The sequence below is a fragment of the Podarcis melisellensis genome (assembly GCF_964234715.1).
Source record: "Podarcis melisellensis genome assembly, chromosome: 6".
Taxonomy (NCBI): domain Eukaryota; kingdom Metazoa; phylum Chordata; class Lepidosauria; order Squamata; family Lacertidae; genus Podarcis; species Podarcis melisellensis.
This window is the reverse complement of record NC_138538.1, coordinates 88,075,606-88,102,214: the sequence shown is the minus strand read 5'-3', so window position 1 is coordinate 88,102,214 and position 26,609 is coordinate 88,075,606. Positions and strand designations below refer to the sequence as shown.

At 44.3% G+C, this 26,609-nt stretch overlaps 1 protein-coding gene across 3 annotated transcripts in view; it reads right to left on the bottom strand.

The window, feature by feature from the left end:
- Nucleotides 1–358: 358 nt before the first annotated feature.
- The window catches only part of PBX1 (PBX homeobox 1), a 224,066-nt gene continuing 197,815 nt past the window's right edge, over nt 359–26,609 (bottom strand). For 2 of the 3 annotated variants that reach the window (XM_081914923.1, XM_081914922.1), the window contains exons 7-9: nt 19,615–19,727; nt 18,334–18,423; nt 359–4,552 (exon numbers count right to left, since the gene is read on the bottom strand). In XM_081914923.1, coding sequence (XP_081771049.1) covers nt 4,460–4,552; nt 18,334–18,423; nt 19,615–19,727 — 296 coding nt within the window. In that variant the 3' untranslated portion in view covers nt 359–4,459. The remainder of the gene's footprint in view (nt 4,553–18,333; nt 18,424–19,614; nt 19,728–26,609) is intronic. The other variant, XM_081914924.1, reaches the window with a different exon arrangement.

The following is a 26,609-nucleotide window of genomic DNA, read 5'->3' as shown; positions in this document are numbered from 1 at the left end:
GAACAATGGGAGTTTTGAACACTGGTATGGATAGGAAAGGATTTGCATTTTCACCCAGCAGGAAGTGGATTGAGACACTGGCCCACCTTTGCTTTTCAAAAAGGCTGTCAAAGAAAGCCAGTTGTTGGGTAGGGGTTTAGATTTCCCAGGACTGCTGAATTTCATCCTCATTAGGGAGTTCCATGCAGCAGTCCTCAAGGAACTTGCTTCATAATCATATTAAACAAATCATTTCAGCAATCACAGACTGAGGTTTAAGTGAATTTCAGGCGTGTACTCAAATGTTTTGCTAGTGCCCCACCTTTCAAATTCCATGCTCATTTTTGTACTTCCACCTTCAGCTTAAGCAACGAACTGATGTATAATAATAATATTTTTATTAAAAGAACAAATCATGCAAATACAGGGGGAAAATAATTAGATGTTTTTTTTGTTTTGCGTTTTGCTAATGAAGCTTTTCACATCACTTTGAATATAGTAAAAAGGTTTAAGGAGTGAGGAAGCAGGGAAGATGTTCTTTTTCAAGGCCGTAGTCTGACAAAAAACAAAATTGAACCGAGGGTCATGCCCTGTTGAAATGAACTGGAGCTGCGCAGGAGATTCTGTGGTGCAGCTCCCCTTCATGTCCGTGGGGCTTGCCCTGAAGAACTTCCCAGAGGATTGGGCCCTAAAATAAAAGCTCCTTCAAATAATGCAAAACAGAGAATGGAAAAGAAAAATAAATTCTGGCTTTCAAAGTTAGTAAACATAAAGTATTAGGTGTACCTATTATGCTCACTATTCCAACCATTTTTAAAAGTTTTACAAAATGAATTACTGTCACTTTTTTTAAAAACATTGTGTAACAGGAAATGAATGTGCACAACTCTACACTTTTCTAGCATTCTTGAACTAATTCACAAATGCATGGAAATAATAATAATAAAAAATGGAAACAAAGGAAGGGTGAATGTAGGTAGTTTGGTGTTAAAAACTATACAGGTATGAAGAGCTTGTTGCCACAGTAAAGACAGGATGGGGGGGGGCCTGTCCTTTGATGCGTGCTATGAGGGTAACTTTTTATTTTATTTTTATTATAAACACTATTAAATCCAGACTGCTTTTTTGGTTTTTTCCCTTTATCTGAATATACAAGAACATTCATTATCAAATGTTCATTATCATCAATACTACAAAGAACGAGACACAAATCGCAAGAAACAATGGAAAATGTTAATAAAGCTGAAAGATTTGAATTTTTTAATTTTTTTAAAATTTTTAAGTTTTTTTTTAGTTTCTGCAGTTTTTAATTTTTTTTGTTTTTGGTATCGAAGTCGGGGTTTTCTGGGCAGAAAATAATGAAGCAAAAGTGTATGAGAAAAAGGCAGCTCACAGGTAATCAAAATAACCAATATTAATAATAATCAATAGAATAATAAAAATAAAAATAGTAAATCTGGATATGCAGAGAACCACTACCAGTGTATGTACCATTAAGGAGTTAGTACCGTATACCATGACAGACCAGAAGGAGGAAGATATGTTGTTACAGGCAGATAAACGCAGATCCATTTATCTCCCCTGTCTCTACTGCCACGCAAGTGAAATGATAAAATTCAGATCCTTGTCCAGTACGAGGTTAAAGTAGTGAATGTTACTGCACAAGACTATACACCTATACATTTAAATGGGGCTTGAATAAGATTTGCTTTCCAGTGAATTATGCCTCTTGTTCACATATTACAGCCGATGATACAATGGTCCATGTGAACATTGCAAGGAGAGATACGGAGTAAAGAGCATACAAGAAACGCAGTTAATCAAAACTATGCTAATTACATCAGGAAACTGAATACAGGCATTCGCACCTCCTAAGAGGTACCAACCACCTCGGGTGAACAAATTGCAGTGCTCAATTGGCTTTAATCTCAAGTGCGCCCAGCGGGTCAGGGAAATAAGGGCTCGATGGAATAATGTTCTGACTCGATATAAGGAAGCTTCATAGAATGTTCACAAGAAAGGGAAGGGTAGGGTTCTAATGCTGACACAGCCTGCAATCCTATACACACTTACATGGGAGTAAGTCCTATGGAATTCAGTGGGACTTGCACCTGAGGATGTATGCACAGGATTGCACGGAAAGATGCACCAGCAAAATCAGCCTCGCCCCTCCTTAGCAGCTACAAAGCACTGAGGTGGGTGGACCAGAGCTCTTTGGAGCATCTCAGACTTGGCTTTTTTCAATTTGCATTGATCAATCTTGGCTATTTGCCACCTCAGTCTTCTTTTCTCGGATGATCACAACATAGACAGAAGCCCCCTAACTTCACATGCACATTAACCATCCCAATTACAAGGGGCAAGGAGACTTGGGAGTGCTAAGGAGCTTTGATCTTCATGGAGTGTTTGTGAGTGTGCCGCTCTAGAAAACATCAAAACCACAGCTTCAACCCACCCTCTTGAGAAGAAGTGCCATCATAAGCCAATAGATGTTGGGCCAGAGGATGCAATTCTTGAGGCTCTCGGTTGCTTCTTACTTCTTTGACTTGCCACTAGCATGCCATGGCCCTTAGCAGAGATTGTTTTGTATCTCTTCATCCCTCCAGAGGTGTGAAAGAGCACTTGAGACATATTTTCACAGCCACCGTACCATCAAAGGTAGGACAGCCCCAAAACCCTTGCATACTTCAGGCAGTAGATGCCAGTGGTGTCCTCTTTTGCTGACTGGCATGCAATCCACTGGGAAATGCCTGGGAGCAAGCCTCATTGAAATGTCTGTCTGTCTGTCTCCCTCTCTGCCATCTGGGCCAACTACCTCTTTTTGCTTTGTGGGAGGAGGGCTTTGTCTGAGAACAGGTAATAATTTAAATCTGGCATGCAAATATCTTTTTCAAAATTTGCTAGTCAAAGAGGTATCTGTTTTAAGGGTTTTTGTGGGTCCAATATGCAGGCCAAACTAGTCTGCCTAGTTCCTTATTATTATTTCTTTTTCCACTAGGAAAATGGCGAGTCAAACTATAATTCTCTTTTTCAAGATCAAGACATCCGTAACCATTTTAGCAAGGATCCATTCATAAACCTGTAAGTAAGGTGTGAAGCTACACAAACCCAATCCCTGTTTATATGTGCACCGGTAAAATACAATGTGCATCATAGGACCTTAACATCAGGAGCTGGGCTCTCACTTTCCCTATTAACAGATTTTTAAAAATATATAATTTGAATACTGCTTAGATGCCAAAATGGCCTCTAAGCAGTTAAATGGTAAGAGTGTATTCAGGGCTGTGAGTATGTTGCGATTTCTGCAGCTTCACTGTGCAAGTCCAGAGTTGGGTACCTTGCTTAGAATGTGGCATCTCGAGAAGTTCAGATGTCGTTTTTTAAAAAGCAAGATTCTAAACAGCATGGCTGTGCACAGACACTAGGAAGGATGTAGGCAATAGCTGGATAAGGCTCAGAAATATGAGGGTAAAATGCTGAATGCCTCAGTGCTGTGCATGGCTCCCATCCCTCTGCCCTTATCCAGTTTCCCCTACTTTCCCCTAATTATTGTAAGCTTTCCTACAAAACGCCTAAGCATTTCCCCTGCAAATCTTTGAAACACAAATATTGGAACTGGAATAAATTATGCAAATTGACTTCATTTGCATTGCTTTATTCCAAGCACCCAAACGTGAATTTCCTTGGTGCGAAAGCATGCGCGGCCCTAATTTTACAGTTCTGGGGTGGGGGTGCAGAATGGGAAACAGCGGCAGTGACCAATGGCAGGAGACGTGACTGGGGCTTGATTCAAGGCACAACGGGATGGTAAGAAGTAGATCTGCCCACATTCTCCTGGTCATCTTGGTTACCTTGTAGCATGTTGTGGACATACCTTTGCAGTACCCGAATTGCATTTATCCAACCTGTAACGGGGAATATCCTGGAAGGCAATTTCACCAAGGGTTCAGGGTCTTAAGAAGAACAGACAATTGTCCTTACATGGAAGAGGAGGAGGAATGGCGCCCAAAAGGCCAGGGGGAAGGGCTTAGGTGGCTCCTGCAAAGAGGTAGTGAGAACATCAGAGAAACAGAAGGAGGTGGATGCCAGATAGGCTGGAGGGAGGTAAAGGCTGACTCCTCAAAAGAAAAAAAAAAGAAAATATCATGAAAATGCACAAATACTTCTAGAGGCTGTTTGTTTCCTTCAGATTGAAAAAATATTCTGGTGTGAGAGAATGGGCGATGTAAAAAGGAGTAAAAGGAGAGGTGGCTTCTACCCAGAAAAGAAAGGGGAGAGAGTATAAAGTAGTGTCCAGATTGGCTGAAAAAAAGCATCCCAACCAAGAGAAGAGAAGGAGACTCTTGCTGTGTCTGCCGATCAGCTCTGGATCCAGCCTGATGGCGTCAACATTAGGAGAGAAAACCCCTCCCTTCTCGGCCCCCACTTCTGCCAGGTGCAGGGGGGTGGGGGCAGCCAGGGATGCCGGATTGCTGGGAGATCAGTTGGAGGTATCAGAGTGAACGCTGCCAGGGCCTTCTGTGGGGGAGGTCACTGACGAAGGAGTTGTAGCATCCTGCCAGCCTCCATTAGCCTAGAAGGAACAGAGAGAGAGCCGTCAGTCACTTTCACAACAAGGGGCTCAAGCCCCCCAAAGCTTTCCCAGCAGGAGCTCCCCTCTCACTAAGGGGAGGGCGGCTGTTGTTAAGGTCCACAATGCCTACCCTGGGATCGGCCGCATTAGTCATGGGTGACAGTTGCATAAAGGATGACAGTTACTGTATTTTTTGCTCCATAAGATGCACTTTTTTCCTCTTAAAAACCAAGGGGAAATGTCTGTGCATCTTATGGAGCGAATGTGTGGTCCCTGGAGATAAATTGCCGAGTGTGGCACGCTCCTGAGCTGCTCTTTGGGGCTGGCGGGGGAAACCCAGGCTTCCCCCGCCAGCCCCTACAAGCTGTGCAACACTTCTTCTAGCTGTTCTAGCTTCTGCCTTAGTGGCGCGAAGCCTCCACAGGGCAGCGGGGAGCCTTCATCCCGCTGCCCTGCGGAGGCTTCACGCGGCTATCCCTGGCTTTTGCAGGAGGTGCATCTTATGGTCCGGTGCATCTAATAGAGTGAAAAATACGGTATTTAAAGGTTGATCCAAGTAAAAATAACTCATTTTCATGGAGCATAAGCTTCCGTTGTTAGTCTACTTTATCAGAAGTGGAACTGCAAAGCAATATAAGCCCATTAGCAAAATGTTGGTTCTCAGTAATGCTCACTTATTTTTGGAGGGAGTGTAGCACATATTGCACGTGATAGCGTAAGATACATAATAAGCAGTGATTTTTTCCGAGAAAAATAGGTGTTGGAACTCACCATGGTTACAGTAAGTCACCGGGCGACTCAGGGAAGCCCTGAACAGATGCCGGTTTGATAACAGCTGTGCTGACTGCCCATGGAGGTGCCAAAATCTACAGAAAGCTGTCTCCCTAGCTGGTTTGGGTGTCTCCCATGTTTTGGTGCAGGTCAAATAAATGCGCAGCAGCCTCCCTCATTCTCTTAGATTCCAATGGGTGGCTAGGGCAGTTCAGAAGGGCCCTTGCAGCAATGTGTGCAACGATAGAGGCCTGGCTGAAAAGCTTAAAGCCTGCTGCTGCTATATGGGAGATGAATTGAAAAAAAGGAAATAACATATTTTTCGCTCTATAGGATGCACTTTTTCCCCTCCAAAAATTAAGGGGAAATGTGTGTGCGTCCTATGGAGCGAATGCAGGCCCCTTGGCTTCAACGAAAGCAACGCAAAGCCTCCAAAGCGCAGTGGGAGCGCTCCCTCTGCACTCCTTTCGCTGAAGCCTGGAGAGCGAGAGGGGTCGTTGCGCACCGACCTCTCTCGCTCTCCAGACTTCAGGGATAGACTCTCCTGGCTTCAGCGAAAGGAACCTGAAGCCTCCAGAGCGCAGCGGGAGCTCCTGCTGCGCTCCGGAGGCTTTGGGTTCCTTTTGCTGAAGCCAGGGGAGCAAGACTCTCCTGGCTTCAGCAGAGAGGGAGAGCTGCGCAGCACCCCTTCAGCGAAGCGGGAGGAGAAATGGAAGGGGCTCTGTTTCTCCTGCTGCTTCGCTGAAGGGGCGCTGAGCAGAGAGGGGGAGATTTTTTTTCTTGTTCTTCCCCTCTAAAACAAGGTGCGTCCTATAGAGCGAAAATATGGTATGTCTTGGCCCTGCCCCATAGCTTGACCCATTGTGGCTAGGAGCCTGGTGCTCCTCGACTCAGATCTTATATAACTGTTCCATGAATGCTAGTTCATAAATTATTGAAATGCAGCCCCCGCCCCCGGAAATCCAGAGCGAGAGTATCCCCAAGAGAAGGCATGGGGAAGAGCCCAGCATCTCTCTAGCGACTACAGAAGTCCAACCAAATCTCAGGGGTGTGAAGTATCAGATGATCCTTAAGGTACATGTGGCCCTAGTGGTTTAGGGCTTTGTAAGAATTAGAAATCATGGGGGAGGCGAGAGGTGTTATATGCTAAAGCTCTGGACTTTGCGATCTCAAAATCTGTGCCTCATCTTCATTCCCCATTGTAGTATACAAGTATATTATTTCAGTGTGTCAAAAAGTGGTCCAAAGGATTATGACAGCCATATCTAACCAACCAAGGATGCTAAATCTGTAACACGAGAATTTACAAATGGTTAAGCAGCCTGCACTATAAGCTAGGGCGCAAATTCATTTTCCACCTTGAAAAACTCACTAAAATAGCCATTCATTTCTCTCTCCCTCTCTCTCTCACACACATATACACAGGGGCTTTCATATATTGAAATTCATGCTTTCCATTTTTGTCTTAAAAATATACAATTTTAAGATTTCAAATGCAAGTTGCAGATTCCAAATATATCTTCCATTTTGGAGATACATATCAGGCAGGTGTGTCAGGGGGGTCAACTTGAATAAAACATGGGGCGGGCCTTGCAGGTAAGCCCCGCCCACATAATTGATCACATGATGCTGTGCACACACACCATTGGAATGGCAATGGCCATCAACATTTTTGGGGGGCGGCCCCCTCAAATATTTTATGGGGGGAGAGACCCCTTGGCCCCCAGGAATTAGCTCCTATGCTGTCATTTGACAATTCAGCCTCCCCTCCCCCGGACATTTTTGGAACTAGAATATCCTGCCTGCCCTTAAATGCAAATTTCCAGGAAGAACATTTACGTGCTTAAAGGTAGGAAGAGATGAGGTATAAATATAGAATAAGATACATTGACTCAAGTTCCTGTTAAAAAAGTAAGGAAACTGCATTTCCAGAATTTTTGTGCAGTACCATAACGCATACCATATTAAAGGTAAAGGTAAAGGTACCCCTGCCCGTACGGGCCAGTCTTGACAGACTCTGGGGTTGTGCGCCCATCTCACTTAAGAGGCCAGGGGCCAGCGCTGTCCGAAGACACTTCCGGGTCACGTGGCCAGTGTGACATCGCTGCTCTGGCGAGCCAGAGCCGCACACGGAAACGCCGTTTACCTTCCCGCTGGTAAGCGGTCCCTATTTATCTACTTGCACCCGGAGGTGCTTTCGAACTGCTAGGTTGGCAGGCGCTGGGACCGAGCAGCGGGAGCGCACCCCACCGCAGGGATTCGAACCGCCGACCTTTCGATCGGCAAGTCCTAGGCGCTGAGGCTTTAACCCACAGCTAGAAACACAAAAATGTGAACCACATGTTCCTAATGAGCTGAATTGTAGGGGACTGGTGGCAAACCAAGGTTGGCATGCAGAGAAGTCACATATAAACTGCTCTTATTCTCAAGTCCTCATTCATCCAAACGTCCAACTACAGCAAGAAAAAGTGTTGTGTATGGATCTCAGCTTACAAGACTTAGACCTGTTCACATATTAAATGCACAAGATAGCTGGAGAAGATGGTAGCTCATGAAAGTGAGAAGCTAACTGTGATTTTCTGTGAGTTCTTTCCTCTGGTCTAATGCTACTCATGTGAACATGAGTTATGTGAGCAACTGAAGGTGCAAGAGGGCTCACAGTGATAATATAGGTAAACAGGTAAAGGACCCCTGGACGGTTAAGTCAAGTCAAAGGCGACTATGGGGTTGCGGCGCTCATCTCGCTTTCAGACCAAGGGAGCCTGCGTTTGTCTGCAGTTTTCTGGGTCATGCGGCCAGCATGACTAAACCACTTCTGGTGCAATGGGACACCGCAACGAGTGCCAGAGCACATTGAAACACTGTTTAACTTCCCGCCACAGTGGTAGCTATTTATCTACTTGCACTGGCGTGCTTTCAAAGTGCTAGATTGGCAGGAGCTGGGAGAGAACAACGGGAGCTCAAACTGTTGCAGGGATTCAAACCGCCAACCTTCTGATCGGCAAACCCAAGAGGCTCAGTGGTTTAGATCACAGCGCCACCCGCGTCCCATGATAGCATACCATTGTAGCAGCAGTAATCATTTTATTACAGTCAATGACCAGTATCAAGACAAAAACATGCTAAGGTTCCGGAAGTTATTCCAAGGTTTGACAGTGACCATTTCCCAACCACACGGCAGTTAAACATACAACTGAGTTCTTACTGCTTAAAGCAATGGTTTCCAACTGTAGTCTACTGACCACCAGTGGTCCATTATTTTCATCCAGGTGGTCTGTGGATTTGTGATTGAAGACTGGAAACAGCACATCCTTTGCATTAAATGTGGTCAGCTAAGACCCTCAGCAATTTTCAAGTAGTCCGTGGCAATAAAGGTTTGGGAATCACTTGCTGAAAGGAAGCCCATAATCATTTGATGCTAAAAAGCCATTTTCAGCTAGCTCTGGATGCAAACTGGAAATAAACACCAGTTTAAAATCTTTCTTTTAAAAAATCACATTAAATCAACTAGGTGGCCGGAATGTCTGCAAAAATCCGGAGCCCTGGTTTGCTGCCAGCTACATTTAGCACACATTTTAACTTTCAATTTAAAGTTAGGCAGTTAGAAATTGTAAATCTCAGTTCATAGTCAACCTATTTGCATGCATGGCTGGGCTTACTTCACCTTTCTAAGTTACACACACACACAGACACACAACTAAGCAAAGATTCCTGGGAGATCCAGTCTTTTCGCATTAGGTTTTAATCTACTCATACATCCTAAAGAGGTTGTATTGCATATCCTCCTACTTTGCTACAGACAGGCTTATTGTTTACTGTAGAAGATGTAGCCAGCTCATACACTTCCACGTCCTGACCACTGCAAGAGGCAGCAATTACCACAGATTATCAGCCCGACAGTGACAAGCCGGGTAAAGAGAGACACTGAGCCAACTCTGCCGCCCGGAGACTGGCATATTCAAGTACACTCAGGACATTAATAGCAATTTACGTGCCATCACTAAGGGAAAGCCACAATGGCCCTGTTGGCAGCCTCTTATTTTGAAGCCTGTTATTTGTGGGAGTTACAAGCTATAATCACAACAGAAACTTTCAAAACCCTTATCTTCGGTGACACACCAAATCTATTTCAGAACTGTAATTGCTATGTCACTGGAGAGTTTGCTGCTTAATGCACTCAAATGACATTTAGTGTTTGCCGGGTCATTATAGGGAACGGGAAATGTAAGGGGGGGAGGGGGGAGGGCTCCTATTGTGTACTCAACTTATTTTTAGAAGGGGCTTTATTGCAGACACCCAATTAAACGAGATAGAGAAAGAGATAATCTTTATACAACACAGAGATCCTTACTGTTTGAATCTTTCTCTCCCATTCTCAGCCCAGAAATACTCTGGAACCCAGTACACCCCCCCACTTCACTCATACTTGAGAATATGATTTATTTCCAAAACAAGAAAAGGACCCCATCCTCTGCAAATTGTATCAGTGTCTCCAGGAGTCCACCCAAAGGCTTCCTTCCTAATACAGTGGTACCTCAGGTTACAGGCGCTTCGGGTTACAGACTCCGCTAACCAGGAAGTGGTTGCTCCAGGTTAAGAACTTTGCCCCAGGATAAGAACGGAAATCGCGCGCTAGCGGCGCAGTGGTAGCAGGAGGCCCCATTCTTGAAAGCAGGCCTCAGGTTAAAAGCACTGTTAAAAGCACTGAAAGCACTGTTTCAGATTGAGAATGGACCTGTGGAACGAATTAAGTTCTTAACCCGAGGTACCACTGTACAGAATAGCCCTGAAGCCTTAAAAGGAGAGCTAGACTAACACTGAGAGGTTCTAGGATTTCTTATGGTTGTAGCTGCACATCATGAAATATGGATCCCAGAGCTTGAGTCCTCGACTCAAGAGCAATTCCAAAAATCCAGGGCTTGATTCTTACGTTGCATTTTTGGAAAGGCAGGCCCACAAGTGTGGCAACTTTGTAATGTGGGAATGGCTGTGGAATACAGCTTGTGTGTGCATGCATATGCTGAAAAGCAGATGGGAGATCTATGATGGAACGCAAAAAGCCCAAACCACACTGTTGCAATAATTCCCCATGTTACAGTATAGTACCTGATTTGGAGCACTTGAAAATACAAAGGAATGGACGTAACAATACCAAAGCAGCCCCCAAATTAGAAGTGCTTGGGCAGGTTCCTGCTCAACAACCTGCTAAAAGACCGTGATCCCAACAGCCGGGTGCTAATTTCCTTTGTCTTGGCTCCTGCCCTTGTACTTCCCTAGTTATCCTGGTCCAAGGAGGGAGGATGTTTTGTCAGTTTAAGGGCCTCATTCCCTCATGGTCAATCTTCTGGGGGGCTGCAAGCCAGTGGCAGATGCAGTCAAAACAAAAGGTTGTGTGGCCAAAGAGGGCATGCCCAAAGCTGGCAGTGTGTGGGGCAAATGCTCTCTCTCTCACTCATACCTGCACCATACAGGGTCCACATTGTGCTTGTGCCCACATCTGCATATGACTGCTGTCTCTGTTTAGCCAAGGCACATCCTGACCCCTTCCTTCTGTAATCCTCATAGAACTCTAGCCCAACGGTTGCCATTAATTTGACTCTGAATTGATATTAGAATGAATTGATTTTAAAATTAATTGATTGTGATTTTATGTAAACTGTGTTATTTTTACTGTTGTTAGCCACTCTGAGCCCGGCTTCGGCTGGGGAGGTAAAGGTAAAGGTACCCCTGCCCGTACAGGCCAGTCTTGACAGACTCTAGGGTTGTGCGCTCATCTCACTCTAGAGGCCAGGAGCCGGCGCTGTCCACAGACACTTCCGGGTCACATGGCCAGTGTGACATCGCTGCTCTGGCGAGCCTGCACCAGCGCAGCGCACGGAACGCCATTTACCTTCCCGCTATAAAGCGGTACCTATTTATCTACTTGCACTTATGGGTGCTTTCGAACTGCTAGGTGGGCAGGAGCTGGGACCAAACAACAGGAACTCACCCCGCCGCAGGGATTCGAACCGCCTACCATGCGATCGGCAAGTACTAGGCACTGAGGTTTTACCCACAGCGCCACCCGCGTCCCCTCGGCTGGGGAGGGTGGGATATAAATAAAATTATTATTGTTGTTGTTGTTCTGTTGCATGTGGCTTCTGCTCAAAGCTACCCTTAACTAGGGCAACTGCTCTGGGATGCTTCTCTTGGGAGGGCCCCGTGACTGAACATGGTGCCAAAAGCAGTGGCCACAGGCAGCAACCAACAGGTGGACAATGGCTGGGAGGGAGCCACAAGTTCATCCAAAAGACCTGAAGGGAGAAGGGGGCACACCTGCGCTCAAAAGGCAGCTGTTGATGCAGCAGAGGAGCCTTGCAGAAGTTGTGTCGGAGGCTTTGCAGGGCCTTGGAGGTTGTGTCGAGATTTTTGTGGGTGCCTGGGCACCCAGGGCTCTCTATGGTTGGCGCCAATGCCCCACAAACCTCTCCTTGCTCTCTGCTTGGAGCAACCAAGAGGTTACTGCTGCTTGGCTCTGCAAAGGTAAACAATAGCAACAGAGCTGCCAATTTCTAGAGTGGAAGGGAAGGCTGGCGGGAGAGGCGTTTCTGCTTCTCCCACTTCCTAGCTCTGCCTCTGTAACTGGAGAAGAGATATGGAAGTCAGAGAGTCCAGGTTAAGGAGCACAGAACCACCTGCTCTTTTATGAAACAGGAACAGCTTGAGAAGTGTTGGGGCAACTTCACACCCGCCCTGGTCCTCGGATGGTTAAAAACAGGTCATATAATTGTAGCTCTACCCACTATGCATCTGGTTCATGATATTTTATAGGTGATTTCATTAGATTTTATGATATCTGAATTTCCTCACAATTAATGTCAATCATGGACAATCACAAGAAATCACGTGGAAGTACTTCACAAACGTGATGAATTAAAATGCAGAGGTGAAATCTTTCTTTTTTTCTAGAAACCACAGAGCATGAAATTTATGTCTCACCAAACTAATGAAGCACTTGTGGTTTAATGGTGAATTCTGGATATAATGGAGATGTAAAAGATTTGGATTATTATAAAAGGCGAGAGAGTAAACGACTAACAGTAGGACCCACAAAGGGGAGGAGGGAAGTCCAGGAGATTCTTTGGAATCTCGGTTTTATGACTTATGTTGTATATGTGAGTATAAAACGTTAATTTGAAAAATCAAATAAATTTAAAGGTCCCCCCACAAGAAACTTGTTTTTCTTTACAATATCACTGCAATAGAGAATAAAGGGAGAAACTGGTGTTCCTCCGTAACTTGTAATATTTTTTTATACCTATTTTTCTGTTTGTTCTGCATCTTATATCCTCAATACCGGATTCATAGAGTCATAGGATTGTCGAGTTGGAAGGGAGCCTGAGGGTCATCTAATCCAACCCCCTACAATGAAGGGATCTCAATCATCCCTGACAGGTGGTCATCCAATCTCTGCTTAAAAACCTGCAGAATCCACACCTTCTGATAGAGCCTGTTCCATTGTCTTCTTTGTGATGTTTCATCAGAATCTCCTTTATTGTCACTTGAATCCATTGCTTCAGACTCTACTCTCCAGAGCCTTGACCCTAATAATCAGATATAGGTAGGTAGCCGTGTTGGTCTGCCGTAGTTGAAACAAAATAATTTTTTTTTTTCCAGTAGCACCTTAGAGACCAACTAAGTTTGTTATTGGTATGAGCTTTTGTTTGCATGCACATTTCTTCAGATATTTGAAGAAGTGTGCATGCACATGAAAACTCATCCCAATAACAAACTTAGTTGGTCTCTAAGGTGCTACTGGAAGGACTTTTTAAATTTTGTTCCTAAAAATCAGATCAGTGCAAAAAGTGGTCCTTGTAAGTACATAGACTGACGAAATATACTCGAAGGGGTCCTTTTGGCAGGTGTACCTTATTTATTCAGAGATCTTATTTCTCCAGACTTTATTTATTTAAAGTAGGGGGTAATGTTATGAATGTGGAAGCAGGTAAATTACCTGCTGCTGCAATTTCCTCAGCTTGATCTGGCTTTAGAATTGTTTAACCCCCCCCCCAAAAAAAAAGGGGAAGGAAGGAAGGCTTATGTAAAAACATAGCACACTGTTTCATTTATTTCACTCATTCCTGCATACTAGTTTCAGGGACATGGTAGAAGCATCCAGTTTGTCTGCAACCACAGAGGATGAGGGTTAAGATAGGAGGGTGTCACACTGAGGAAGAGGTAAATGATTCATGGTAAGGAACAATAGTCTTCTTGCATCAATATGCCTCTAGAGGTCCATGTTTGAGACTTCCTGGAAGGGGCGTGTGACATGATCGTTAGAAACATTGAGAGATGGGTTGAGCTGTGTAACAACAACCATCTATTTCTTATACCCTGCCCATCAAACAGCAACAGCAGCAGCAATTTATTTCTTATACCCCCATCTGAATGGGTTGCCCCAGCCACACACATGTGACTTGCATGCCTCATGGGAACATGGAGCACATGATGCGTTGCACAGATAGGCTGATAGGCTGCACCGAGGAGAGTTCAGTGACCAGCACACATCAGCACCAATGTTGCAAGTTCCTGGAGGCCAAATTTCGTTTGTTGGGCAGAATATTATGTCCATTACCATTAGGGTAGTATGGTCAGAAATGCTACTTTTTGCATGCACAAGACTGACAGGCGGAGCTGAGAGGTCTCAATGAAGGCATGAGGAAGGTGCTGTTGGGAGGAAGGGTTCAGTTTTGGCTAGGCACTAGGGGACAATTGGGAAAAGCTGATTCTGTACAAGAGAGGTTGCTGGGAAGCCAGTGAGAGCTGGCTCTTATTAAAAATGGCTCATCTGCATGGGATGATGGGGGAATGAAGGGGCTCCAGGGATGATGAAGGCAAACATTCCTGTTTGTCTCAAAAGGAAAGAAATCTGGACTTTGCAATCATTCATTCTGAGCACTAACAAAATGCTTAAGGGGAGCCAGCATGCTTACTGTATCTGTGTGGCACCTAGAGCTTGACCCATGTTTCCTCACTAAAGATGGGGATGGAAACAAGCAGTTGAGAGGCTTGTGACCAATTCTGAGGATTGATCTAGACATGGGTTTGGGTTAGCCCATTGAAGGGCGCGCACACACAGGGTTCGCATATCTAATCTCCCTGATTTGAGTATGTGCGCCATTTCCAGTGTAAATGTGCCAAGTCATTTAAATATGGGATAGGACAGAATGTGACAGCAAGCATATAGAAGAACAGACCGTTATTTCAAGAGAACAAAGATCTGATGGAGAAAATGCACATGCAAAATGCATTTGAGGGGTGGTGGTGGGATATAATAACTTGTATTTGCAAGTGGATGCCAGAAGACTCCAAGTCAAGAATGAAGAACATAGGGATACAGTGGGCCTGTAAAAACATAGGGATATAGTGGGCCTGGAATCAAATTTGCAGCTCCATTGATATAGCATGGCTCCTGACAGTCCTGTTTCTTTCTGTGTGTCATGTTCATTCTAGGGGTTAATCTCCTGCAATGGGATCTTTCTCCTCTTTAGGGGCACCCCACCCATGTAGCTGTTCCAAGACGGTCCACTCTTCTCTATTGAGAAAGTCCTCATCTTTCCCAGATAGCTCAAAGTTGGAAGAGGTGGGCCTCATGCTGCTGTAGCTTCTGTTCCACAAAGGCAACCAGCTTGCACTTGCTGCAGGTGTAGTTTTGCACATTCTTAGGCAGAAAGACAGACATGGTGTTGCAGGTCACTGCAGCTGCTCCCTCGCCATCCATGTCTCTTGGTCCTATGGACACCGTGAACTAGCATTCCAGGCCTCACTTGGCAAATGTCCCTGTTTACAAGTCCTGGTCACAAGCTCCCAGAGGCTGCAAACAGCTTAACAGAACTACTGGGTGCTAACTCCTCCCCCAATTCAATTCCATTTCAGCTTCTATTTTTAAATATAGAAAAGGACAGGGCAGGGCAGGAAAGGGCCATATCATTGCAAGGAAGCTCTCAGGTTACCAAGGAGAGCATCTACTATGATTGATGCCTTCTCTGTGTCCTCTTGGAAACCCAGAAGCAAGAAGATTCCACAGCTTACCTTAGCAACTCATCCTCCTGCTACCCACTGCTCAGGTTAGGTTACATTTATTCAACGTAAAAGCATATTCAGGCAGTTTAAACTCAGTGCTTCTAATGGCATGATAATACATTGTTCTCCCTCTTCTGCAAGCCATTCCTTTCAAGAGAGGCCTTTCTTCCCTCTTCCCAAATAACTGGCCTGAAGATAAAGGCAACTGCACCATGTCCCTTCTGGTATTAGTGCTGATTCCCATTCTGCAGCTTCCCTTTATTAATGACTACCAAATTAGCTTCAGTTCTGCACCTGAATCCATGCTGGCTTTCATCTCCTCTCGCATGCCCTTTCCCTAGCTCTTTTCTTCAGCAGAGCATCCCCTGGTGATTTGGTTTAGCCTAGAAAACTACTGTGTTCAGATATATATTCAGTTGCAGTGAGCTGGGCTTCTCCTTGGGGGGTGGGGGCAGGGTTAATTTGTACAGAAGTATCATATCTTATCATGATCAGTCTCCGATTCATTTATTCCTCAGTATTAAAGAGCCAGAATAGAAATGAATTCGGCTAACAGAGATTAATGTGGAACAATAGGCTCTTTCATGTGGCATTTTCAAGCCCGGTTTTTGCAATGGGTTTATATAATCAGACATAATTGTCTGCACATGTTCAGTTGCATTTACTTCAGAATGCTTTACTGTCCTTGCCTGGTGACGTCAGGGCTCGGTGCAAACGTGGGCGCTTGGATGCCTGTGCTAAATTCAGAAGAAGTCAGCTCAGAATTCCAACAACAAAGTCACACGCCATGCTTTATAACATTTCTGCCCCTCCACCATGCCCACCAATGGCTTCAAGGGAACATCCTCCTTCCTCCTAATGATGAGAAGCCTGCCAATAATCCAAGTTTCTTCTTACGGCTTTGGAAAAAGGACACATAAATATTGAAAAGATGCCGAAGCAATATAGTCGTTGGACTATATAGCTCAGAGGGTAGTAAGGATTAAGCCCTTCTGTTATATTACCCCCTTGGGTTTCAAGAGCGCATGTATACATTTGGCAGAACAAGGTAACAGAATTATGGATTGTATCACTTTAGAATGCAGGAAAATACATATTTTTGAACGCTTCCATGCCCGTAGTAAACTAACATACCAGGCAAAGTTATTCTCTGTGATTTACTCCATGAAGGGCTTTGAAAGTATACAGGAGAGTATTAAAAATGGGACCTTTTACGTGTCTGAAGTGATACAGATCAGAATTCTACCACCCTAGGTCAAACTGGAAATGGCAGGCACAGCCATATTTGATGTCCTCGAAGGGGCATTTAATTTTAATGTCAAATAAAAAACAATAAGCCCTCATTCTCCTTACAATCTGTCACATCAGGTTCCCCCTAATATTTTAATTAGGTTAGAAGAACATCTTACAAAGGTGGGAGAGAATACAGTCCCCCTCAACTGTGTGGCTTTTTATATTAAATGAGTTCTTCCACCTCCCCGACACTTTATATACGAATCAGACAGAAATGTGAACAACACACGTGACTGTTCTCAGCTAACTTGGCTACTGCCCCATCCTGCACAATGTACATTGGCTTGGAGTTGCTCTGTTTGGCACGTGATTCCTCTAACACACACCCCCAGAGAGAAAAACAACATGCACTCCCATATGACCCAACCTGCCAACCCGTGAGCTTCGACTTACTTTGGGTATCTAAGCACTTGCCTTTTAACGCCTCAAATTTTGTACTTGAACAAAAAGGACGAGAGAGAGAGAGAGAGGGAGAGGGAGGGTCTTGGCAAGTCGTTTTAAGACTTTCCTTTCCATCACATCCTATCCTTGGCACTTCCTTTCATTTCAACTTGACATGAGCTCATGGAGAATGCCTAGCAGGTCCAACGGCAGCATGCTGTACAATTCCCCACTGAGAAAAGACTTGCTTTGCCTAGCACTGTTGTGAGCAATGCAGACAGTAGAAATCCTGAAGGTTATCTAAAGAGGGTGGGAGAGAAGCCTCTAAACCTTGTACTGCCCTTTGCCACCAACCTCAACGGGCGCTCCTCGCGTCGGAGGCACGCATGCAGTGGAAAGTCAAAACATCAGGACCATGCTTCACCCTCCCAGTATTTTCAGGTTAATCCTCGAGCGCAACTCTTCCCCTGACCTCTAAAGGGGCAAAGAGAAGCCCCCGACACAGTGTACGGCAGCCTCCTTTTCCAGGCTCCCCTCTTCTCCCAGCTTGCTGTCACCGCCACTGAGATGGCGGATGATTGATCTGAGAAATGAAGTTGGATTGCTGTCCCGAATCTACACTCGGTTCTCCTTGTGTCTGTCTGATCGATTTCACTCTGTACGACACAGCTTGTCGCTATGAATTTTCATGCTAGTGAGGAGCCGCCAGCGCAACCCAGAACAAGTAGAAGATGTTCCTCTCCTCTCCACCCCCTCTCTCCACCCCTCCCCTCGGTTTTTCTTACTCTAATTTCTGTATTAGCATCATCGTCGTCGTCGTCATTATCATCAATCTGTTAATAATCCATTTTTGGCTTTTGGAATGGGAGAGGGCCCACCCACTATTTTAGATGGTACGTTCAGCTGCAATGGACTCCAGCCCTTGGCCTTCTCGTTGGAGATGTCTGGGTCCCCTCCTGCCACTGTACTAGGTGTCACCTGTTTAGCAGCTCTCTCAGCAGAACGCAAGTGGCCGCAGGTGCCATGTGAATATTGATTGCGTCTGACAGTCCTAGACGCCAGCTGCCTGCACAAGGCCTGCCCCATCGCCACTTTTTTCGCAGAGAGAACTCTGCCGTTGGCACGACCGATACAGAAGCAATAAACTAGGTGACCGTAAAGCTAAGACAAGTCCTACTAAGTGGCATTCTGAGCCCTATGGCTTTGAAATAATTGGGAAAGAGAGAACCAACAAGAAAGGGAAAAAAAGAAAAAAGGAAGCCTATTTTTCTTACACTGATGCCCTGCGGACTATACATCTGACTCGCTGCGAGTCCGTCACTGTATCCTCCTGTCTGGCTGATAACATGGCGAAGGGTATCCACCTAAACAGACCAACAACAACAAAGAGAGAATTAGGAACACAGATATTAAAAGGCAAGACTAATTTTGGGGGTGACTAAAATAGGATGATATGACTATAATCAAGATTTCCCAGTGTTCGCTCCAAGCAGCAATAAATGAAGATGCCTCCCTCCCTCCAAACATCCCACTATAATCCCTGATAGTAACAGTGGCAGCAGCAGCAGCAGCCCATGCTGGATTCTGAGTAGTGCAGCAAATGGTGGGGAGAAAAATATACAAGGAGGCAAGTTGGTTGGAGGTCCTTGGTTGAGTTAGCAATTCCTATATGGGGGTAAGAAATCTACTCCGTCCAAATCTGTCAACCCTGCTATCCACACCAGTTATTCAACCCAAGGTTCCTCAGTGCCACTTGCAACTGAAGAGAGTTGACTTAATACAAATGAGCGTTATGAGGGTTCACGCCTTGCCTCTCGAGACCATTCATCCTTCTTGACCGCGCGAGACTGCCTGCCATCTAGCATGCCTTCTCTTCTGCATTCAGGGTAGCAATGCAACCTAGCTTTGCTTTTAATGCACCTTGACACGAGATGGAAATGTTTGAGTGGTTGGCACCATTATCTAAGGGTAAAAGGAGACTCCCGAAGGGGTAAGCAAAGACCTAAGAAGCTGTTGCAACCATTGCATCAGGAAGAAGTGGCTTACACCCCGGTGATTATTTCCTACACTCTTCCCTGTCAAACTGGCTTCTAGGATAGGATGGCTAAATGAAGTTTGACACTGAAATGGGGGAAAAGGGAAACTTCTGTAGTTCAGCACCACTCTCTTGTCATTAAACCAAGCAGAATATGACAATATGGACATCTTGAAAAATAAGCCCGAGGTACAAATATCTGGTCATTTCTCCTAGAAAATCCACTAAGCAAGTTGCATCTTGCGTAATACTCTTTCCGTTCAAATACTGATTTCTTCTTACTGTAACTAGGAAGCCAGAGCCAAATGCATTCACAAAGCGTGGGCAACATCCCCAAAGACAATGTTTGGTAACAAATAAATAAAATTGTTTGGTTTGGGGTTTTTGTTTTGACTGGTTTAGGTTGGTTACAGAGTTTCGATTCCTCTCTTGGGACAGGAATGGGGAACGCCAATAGGATCAAAGGCTCTTCATTCTGATATTGATGCATTCACTGGCAGTACATCCGATGGATCCCTACCTGTGACTGCACGTTGGCTCCAACCTGGGCCCCTTGGTAAGAATCCCCATTGAGTGACTGCACGCTCATGAATAAATCTCCAGAGTTTGACATGTTAAAAGAACTGGAAGAACCTGGAAAGGAAAGAGTGAGGCACCTGAATCATAGAAAGGAAGAGGACCAACCACACGCCTGTCAGCCAAGAAGAAGGAAATGACATGCAAAGCAACCCCAAACAGGAGACAAAACAGGTTAGTAGCACAAAGGACAGAGCAAGCAAAAAATAAAAATATAAAAAATTAAAAATTAAAAGAGAGAGAGATAGAGGATGCACTGTAAGAGCTATAAATATCACATCTCAAAAAAGCTCGCCCTCCAACCAACTTCTCAACAGAAATGAGTCCTTCAGAATTCAGTGCTTCCTGATGGAGGGTGTGGCAGGTAGCTCCTGTTTTGTGGGTGGGAGGTTGCTTTGTTGCTGTGGACAGCATACTGATGTCTTAGCAAGCTTTGATATTTTCAGCTGTGATGCCTGGACAGCAGTCTTATCTTGTTTTTAGAAGACGACTCCCATAAATATAGATGAATAGAACATGTTTGTGGAGCATGCCATGCTAAGACACGCCAGTTTCGCGAGGGGTTCCAGTCACAGCCCGCAATGAATCTATCTTGGCCAATTTGGCAGGATAGCAAAATGTAGAAGGCCAGGGATTTCCACTAGTCCCTCACGCCCCACACATCTAGAGGAGCACATAATGTGCCAACTTTGGGGTGTAGGGAAAATGGGCCACAAGAATGTGGTAAGGCTCTCTTGATCTCCTCCGTGTTGTCTTTGTCTCATGGCAAAATCTGGAACTCGCTAGATCACGTTATCTCAATAATCTCAACCACACACAGGGTTGAAAAGTGTAATTCCAGCCGTAACTCCCTTTCAGTTTTCCCCCTATGTCCCCCGCACAGCAACCTAACTGCATGAGATAGACTGGAAGGAAAGGATTATTTTGAAACTCTCGTGCAACTGATGTTAAGAATGAGAAAGCTGAACGTGCAAGGTTTAGTTTTAAGCATGACATTAGGCTTGAAGGGAGAGACTTCAGGGGCCCAGGTCAATTCCATTGCACTTTTGCAATGCTAAGCTGTTCAATATTTCCCACATGGAAAATATATAACTACTATGTCTAGGGTTGGTTCGTTTGCTTGGTTTTTTGCAACTGCCCAACAGTGAAATACAGATAAAAGCTCTGTGAACCTTTGAACTATACTTTCTCTTTGCAAATATTTTGGTTAAACCAGGTCCTCCAGGTGTTGCTAAAACTCCTATCTGTGCCAGCAAGCATGGCCAATGGCAAGGGATGACGGGCACTGCAGTTCACCAACATCTGGAGGGCCAGAGGTTTCCAACATCTGTGCTAAACACTTAACAAATGGAGGGAGGGTGTAGTTATCTGAAGAGTACAACCATCAGAAGACAAGAAACAGTCCAACAGTGAGTTCCCCTGCAAACATCTCCCCTGCCCATGAAGTCTTTTTTTGCTCCAATGTAAACGCATCTTGAAGGAGAGATTCTAAAATGTCACAATAATTAGCAAGGGCTAAGAAGTTCTTCAAAGTCTCCTTTAGCGTATGGTGGAAACATCCCAATTGACTTCATCAGGCTTTGGAAAAAACCCTGTAACTGAAGGATTGCCTCCTTACATACCACCCTGCCAACTCCGTAAGATCAGAAGGACTTTTTTGCGTTCTACTTAGGATGGAGAAGTGTTTGATGAGAGCAAGAAATAGGGTCTTCTCAGTGACTGCACCAATATCATGAAGCACTTTGTCCTATGAAGCGTAGGTGACCCCCTCTCTGGCTGTTTCCCACTGGTGGGGAAAACATTTTAATTCCAGAATGCTTTTACCTGCTAAGTATCTGCTGTAAAGGTCATGTTTTGGCTGTGATCTTTACCTCTGTTGTATTTCAATGAATTCTTAATGCTGTGTTTTTCTTGTATTTTATGATATTGTGATTCTAAATTGCTGTAAGCTGCTCTGCATGGCGCATAGTCACTAAAAGGGCAGGGAATAAATCTATCATCTATCTATCTATCTATCTATCTATCTATCTATCTATCTAATCACACTTTGACAATAGATAATCTACTGGAAATGGTTCCGATTACTTTTCAAGAACTCCCATTACCGTGCAGCACTAAGAGTACCAACTTTTTGGGATTCAAAAAATGCCATGATTATACTAATATTTTCCTTTCTGTGACACCTGCCTTTTGAGCATACAACATGTGCCTACTGTAATTATTTAAGTCTCACAGGAATGCCATGGGATTTGGGTAAAGGTATGGTTTTCTCTCCTTAACAGATGGCCTCAATAAATGATCTGGATTTTCAAGGTCGTGCAGCAAGCCAATGATATCACCGCAAAGAGGCCCTGGGAAGCCCGTGTGCCTCCATCTCTTTTCTGCAGACAGCACAGGTTGCTTTTTAAGTTAGTTTGCTTGAAAGGTGTGGGTATTTTACCCCGCACTATCTTTTTAAAATATCCCTCCCAAAAAGTAGAAATGGCTTTTACTTGACAGATGGTGAATCGGCAGGGCAGAGGGAACAGTCACAAAATTACATTCAAAGCAACAATGGTATTGATAGATGCCATTTACTGAATATATGTTGATATTGATGCAGATGGCACAATTCATCAGGTTGGTCTCCTGTGAAAGCCCTATGGAAATGAATGGGTGGGCCCCATTCTTCCGCAGCTCTCATTCATTTCTATGAGGTTTGTGCTTGAAAATGTCCCAGTGGATTGTGTCCAAAGTCTTCCAAAGATTAATGCACATATGTAAGTGGCAAATGTGCACACCAATGGAATTTACACCGTACAGATAGAGTCAGAACAGTAATTGCAGAGATGACCTTTAGTGTCATCCGTGATGCTGCTTCAGCATTCTTGGCATCAATGCAAAATCTTCAGGAAGGTGAGTTACTATGGCCAGGCATCTCCAAGGGATAATACAATGGTGTGGGGAAAGGAATGACATCAAAACAAAGACACACACCACCCTCAATGAACAGAATCTCCAGAATTTCGGGATGATAGTTCATTCAACTGAGCTTTGAAAGCAGAAATACATTCCTCCCAACAATACTCCATTTCCCCTTCAGCAGAGTTTGACATTATTTTTTCCCATTACTTACATTTTTGAGCAATGTGTAGGAGAAGTGGAATGAAGAAAAAGGATGTTTTGCCATGCTGAAATGGTCAAATACTAACTAAGGTTCCCTGACTGGCTTGTGAGCTGCTGTCTCTGAACAATCTCCCTGCTTCCATCTCTGGAGCCAGAAGCAAGAGCACCTCATTTGCTCCAGAAGTATTCTGTTGGCAATTTTATAAAATATTATATCCCCAAATGGAAGGTAAACTTATCAATGGCTACTGGTCACAACTGCCACCCTGCTGAGTGACAATGTGCTCCTGACTTTCAGTTGCTTGGCTTGAGAACTTTTCCATGATACCCGCCTGATACCAGTGCCTCGTTTGAGGGAGATCTCAATAAAGCATTAATTAACAACATTTTGAACACGTGCAAAATGGTTTTCTCTTATCCAATGAGTCACTAAAGCCAACCCCTGATTTATCTAGGAAAAGGGACCAGCATTTACAGGTCAGAAGGCCTGACTTCCATCTTTATTTACAAAACTTCCTTAGCCTCTGGTCTTCTGAATCACACTGATCTTTAGATTTTATTGAAAGCGAAGTTCAATATTTAATTCTTATCCTGTTTTAGAATGTGGACTTTTATAACAAAGGGATCAAATAGAAAGGAAATGTTTTGATGATTTTTTAACCAATATGGAAACATTTATATCCCCATTGCATGTGTGATGCCTTCTTTTACAATAATTCACATTGGTGGTAACTGTAAGCTCCTTAAAGGAAATGTTGTGGAAGTTAAAAACAACAACCAAAAACTGTTATAGGAAGAAAAGAGGACCCCCTCCTGTTTCATGTGATTAATACAAATCTAGTTAAATTTAGAGCAAGTTGAAGGGAGAGACCTAGTTCTGTCTAGCTAACTCTTGCTTAAATTACTGAGAAATTAACAATTATTTGTTTTCAGGCCTAGACGGAAGATGCTGTCTTAACTGCACCTGCATGAAGAGAAAGCAGCGGTTTGCCAAGAGTGATTGATTTACACCACAGGGGAGAAAGAGAAGATCAGAGGAGACTCACAGCAGCAGGATGAAAGTCTGAGGTGGTGTCGGAGCTGGAGAGACAAAGAGGTGTTTTTTTTGTGGAAATGAGGAAAGGAGAATCTGCAATGTGCAGAGGGAAAAGAAAATGGTGCATTACAGCAGTTGCAAGGAAGGGACTCTGGCCAGATCAGCAAGGGTTGACTTACATGGATCCAACAGGTAGGCAAGTGGATAGGAGTAAGGGGAGAGAGCAGTTGGCTAAGAGGCTCAGTCAATGTTGTGAAGCAGCATAACTCCCGAGGAAGTAGGGCATGGGGAGGCAAGCTAAGGCCCAGGGGCCAGATCTGGCCCAATCGCCTTCTAAATCTGGTCCACGGACGGTCCGGGAATCAGCGTCTTTTTACATGAGCAGAATATGTCCTTTTATTTAAAATGCATCTTTGGGTTATTTGTGGGGCCTGCCTGGTGTTTTTACCTGAGTAGAATGTGTGATTTTATTTATAATGCATCTCTGGGTTATTTGTGGGGCATAGGAATTCGTTCACACACCCCCAGATATAATCCAGCTCCCCACAAGGTCTGAGGGACAGTGGACCGGCCCCCTGCTGAAAAAGTTTGCGGATCCCTGGAGTAGAGGGTGTTACACAGGGTGTCAAACTCCAGGATAATTAGCAGCTGCTTTTCAAACTAAGAAACCACCAACCAATAATTTGGCCACAATAAGGAAATTTTGTCCATGGTATGATTATTTCCCACCTAGTCATTTTGACACCTTATTTGCAAAATTTAACAATTCCAAGGTACAGACGCGCTCTCACTTTCACAAGATTGAATATACTACTGCCTTCAGCTGTACTTGAGGGTCAATTTCAAAAGATTGCACTGGAAAAATGGTTGTGTTCCTGTGGAGACGGCAGTACTGAGTCAGTGGCTCATGTGCTTCTAGAGTGCAATCTTTCTAAAGATTTGAGGAGTGATGTTACTGTTTCCTATCTTTTAGCAGATCAAGACGATCAGGACCTCTGGGTATGGGGCGGTATATAAATTCAATAAATAATAACAATAATAATCCGGTGACAGCAAAAACTGCAAAGTTTTTTAGCAGGGGTAATTAGAATAATATCTATTATTTGATTATTGATGTAAACCTCCAAAGTGTATTTTGTATAGTTAAGTTTTTACCTCTGTCTTCAGTACATTTTATTTTATTTTATTGCTATGGCTAGTGGCGGAATCAAATAAAGATTCTTCTGATCTGAACCTGCGAGTTGGTGAACGCCCATCTGCATGGCCCCAATACAAGCCTCTTCTGTTAGGCTCATCCTCCAAACATAATGTCCATTTCTTATTTTTCCTAAAACACTTCCACAGATCCCTTATTGTCCCCTGCCTTCCTTTCACTCAGTGGGGTGTCATTTCACGCACAACACAGCAACAACTCCAGTTTTGCTTCCAAATGTACACTTCAAACAGGGAGAAAAAGCCACTTTGGGCTCTCTGACAAGAGAACCTGCAAGATATATATCTCAGCAAACGTGTGCTTTCTGCATCCATACTGTACTTTTGTTTTTCCTTGCACAGTTAAAATGTGTCAGGTACATATATATATAAAATGTAACATGTGAAGCAGTCCTAAATGTTTTTGCCATTCTGGGCTATTATGAAATTCGGCCAGGCAAAATCACTTCTCTTATCCAGCAAGCCACTGCTTTAAAGAGCCATTCCTCCTATTACAAGGAGGTCTTGGGGAAACCAACACAAAATGTTGTCTTGCAGAAGTTTACTACGGATTTGGCTCCTTGCCACTGCAAAAGGGCAAGTCTAGATTTTTTGGGGGGGGCGGGGTTATGGCTGCTGTTCACAGGCCAGGGAGCGGAGCTCATAAAAAGGTCAATTCTCTTGTATAACAGCTACATTACCAAACTGCTTCTTGTAACTCACAGGCCTTGAGCAAGACAGTAAATGATAAACCAATAAGGCAAAACACACCATCTCAATTTTCAAAAGTAGTGAGAAACAGATTGTAATTTGTGATGTGTGACCTGCATAGTGTTACTTGTGAGATTTGATTTCTGGTACTCCTCCATTTTTGCCTTAATGGGGGCAAGATCACCAACAGCAATGGCTTCAGCCCTGGGGCTGCAGCTGCCAGCACAACCTGCTTCACACACAGTCACGTTGTCAATCGCTCCCTCATTTGAGTGAGGAGGGGCTACCTGTGGATCAAGGCCTCTGGCCCATGTCAGCTGCAGAGCCAGCACTACTAAACAAGCTTCAATCAGAAGAGATGGAGGGAAGAACCATCTCCAGGCATGATGAATGGTGTTACCAGGAGTTCTAGCCCTGGCACCATCAGTTCCTCAGAAAATGAAGTCCATTCTGCTTAAGGGTTCTGAGGAGGGCCAGCCCACCCGCCCCCAAAAGAAGACCAAAGCACGATGCCTGCCCTGCCGGTGCTGCTCAGCTATGGGTTACTATCTACGATGTTTCTCCCATCGCCAAAGCAACTTGGGTAGGAGGTTCCAGATCACAGAGCTCTAATTCCCTTTGCTTTAGCCACTTGGTCACACTGACCTGAACTGTGGACTAGAATAAAGACCTAAGTGACTCAGAACAAGGGCTCACCTTAGGCACACACTCCTCTGAAAGAAAGATATTCTACTTTAATGCTTTATTATTTCAGAGCTTAAAAAATTCAGAGCAGGAGACATAGCATGTTTCCTAACAATATCTAGGCTCTCTTGGAAGACATCCAAATTACACTGTCTTCGGCACAGCTTGTTGGCAGCTTTACGTAAATGCTTCGTATTTATCTGTACCCATAT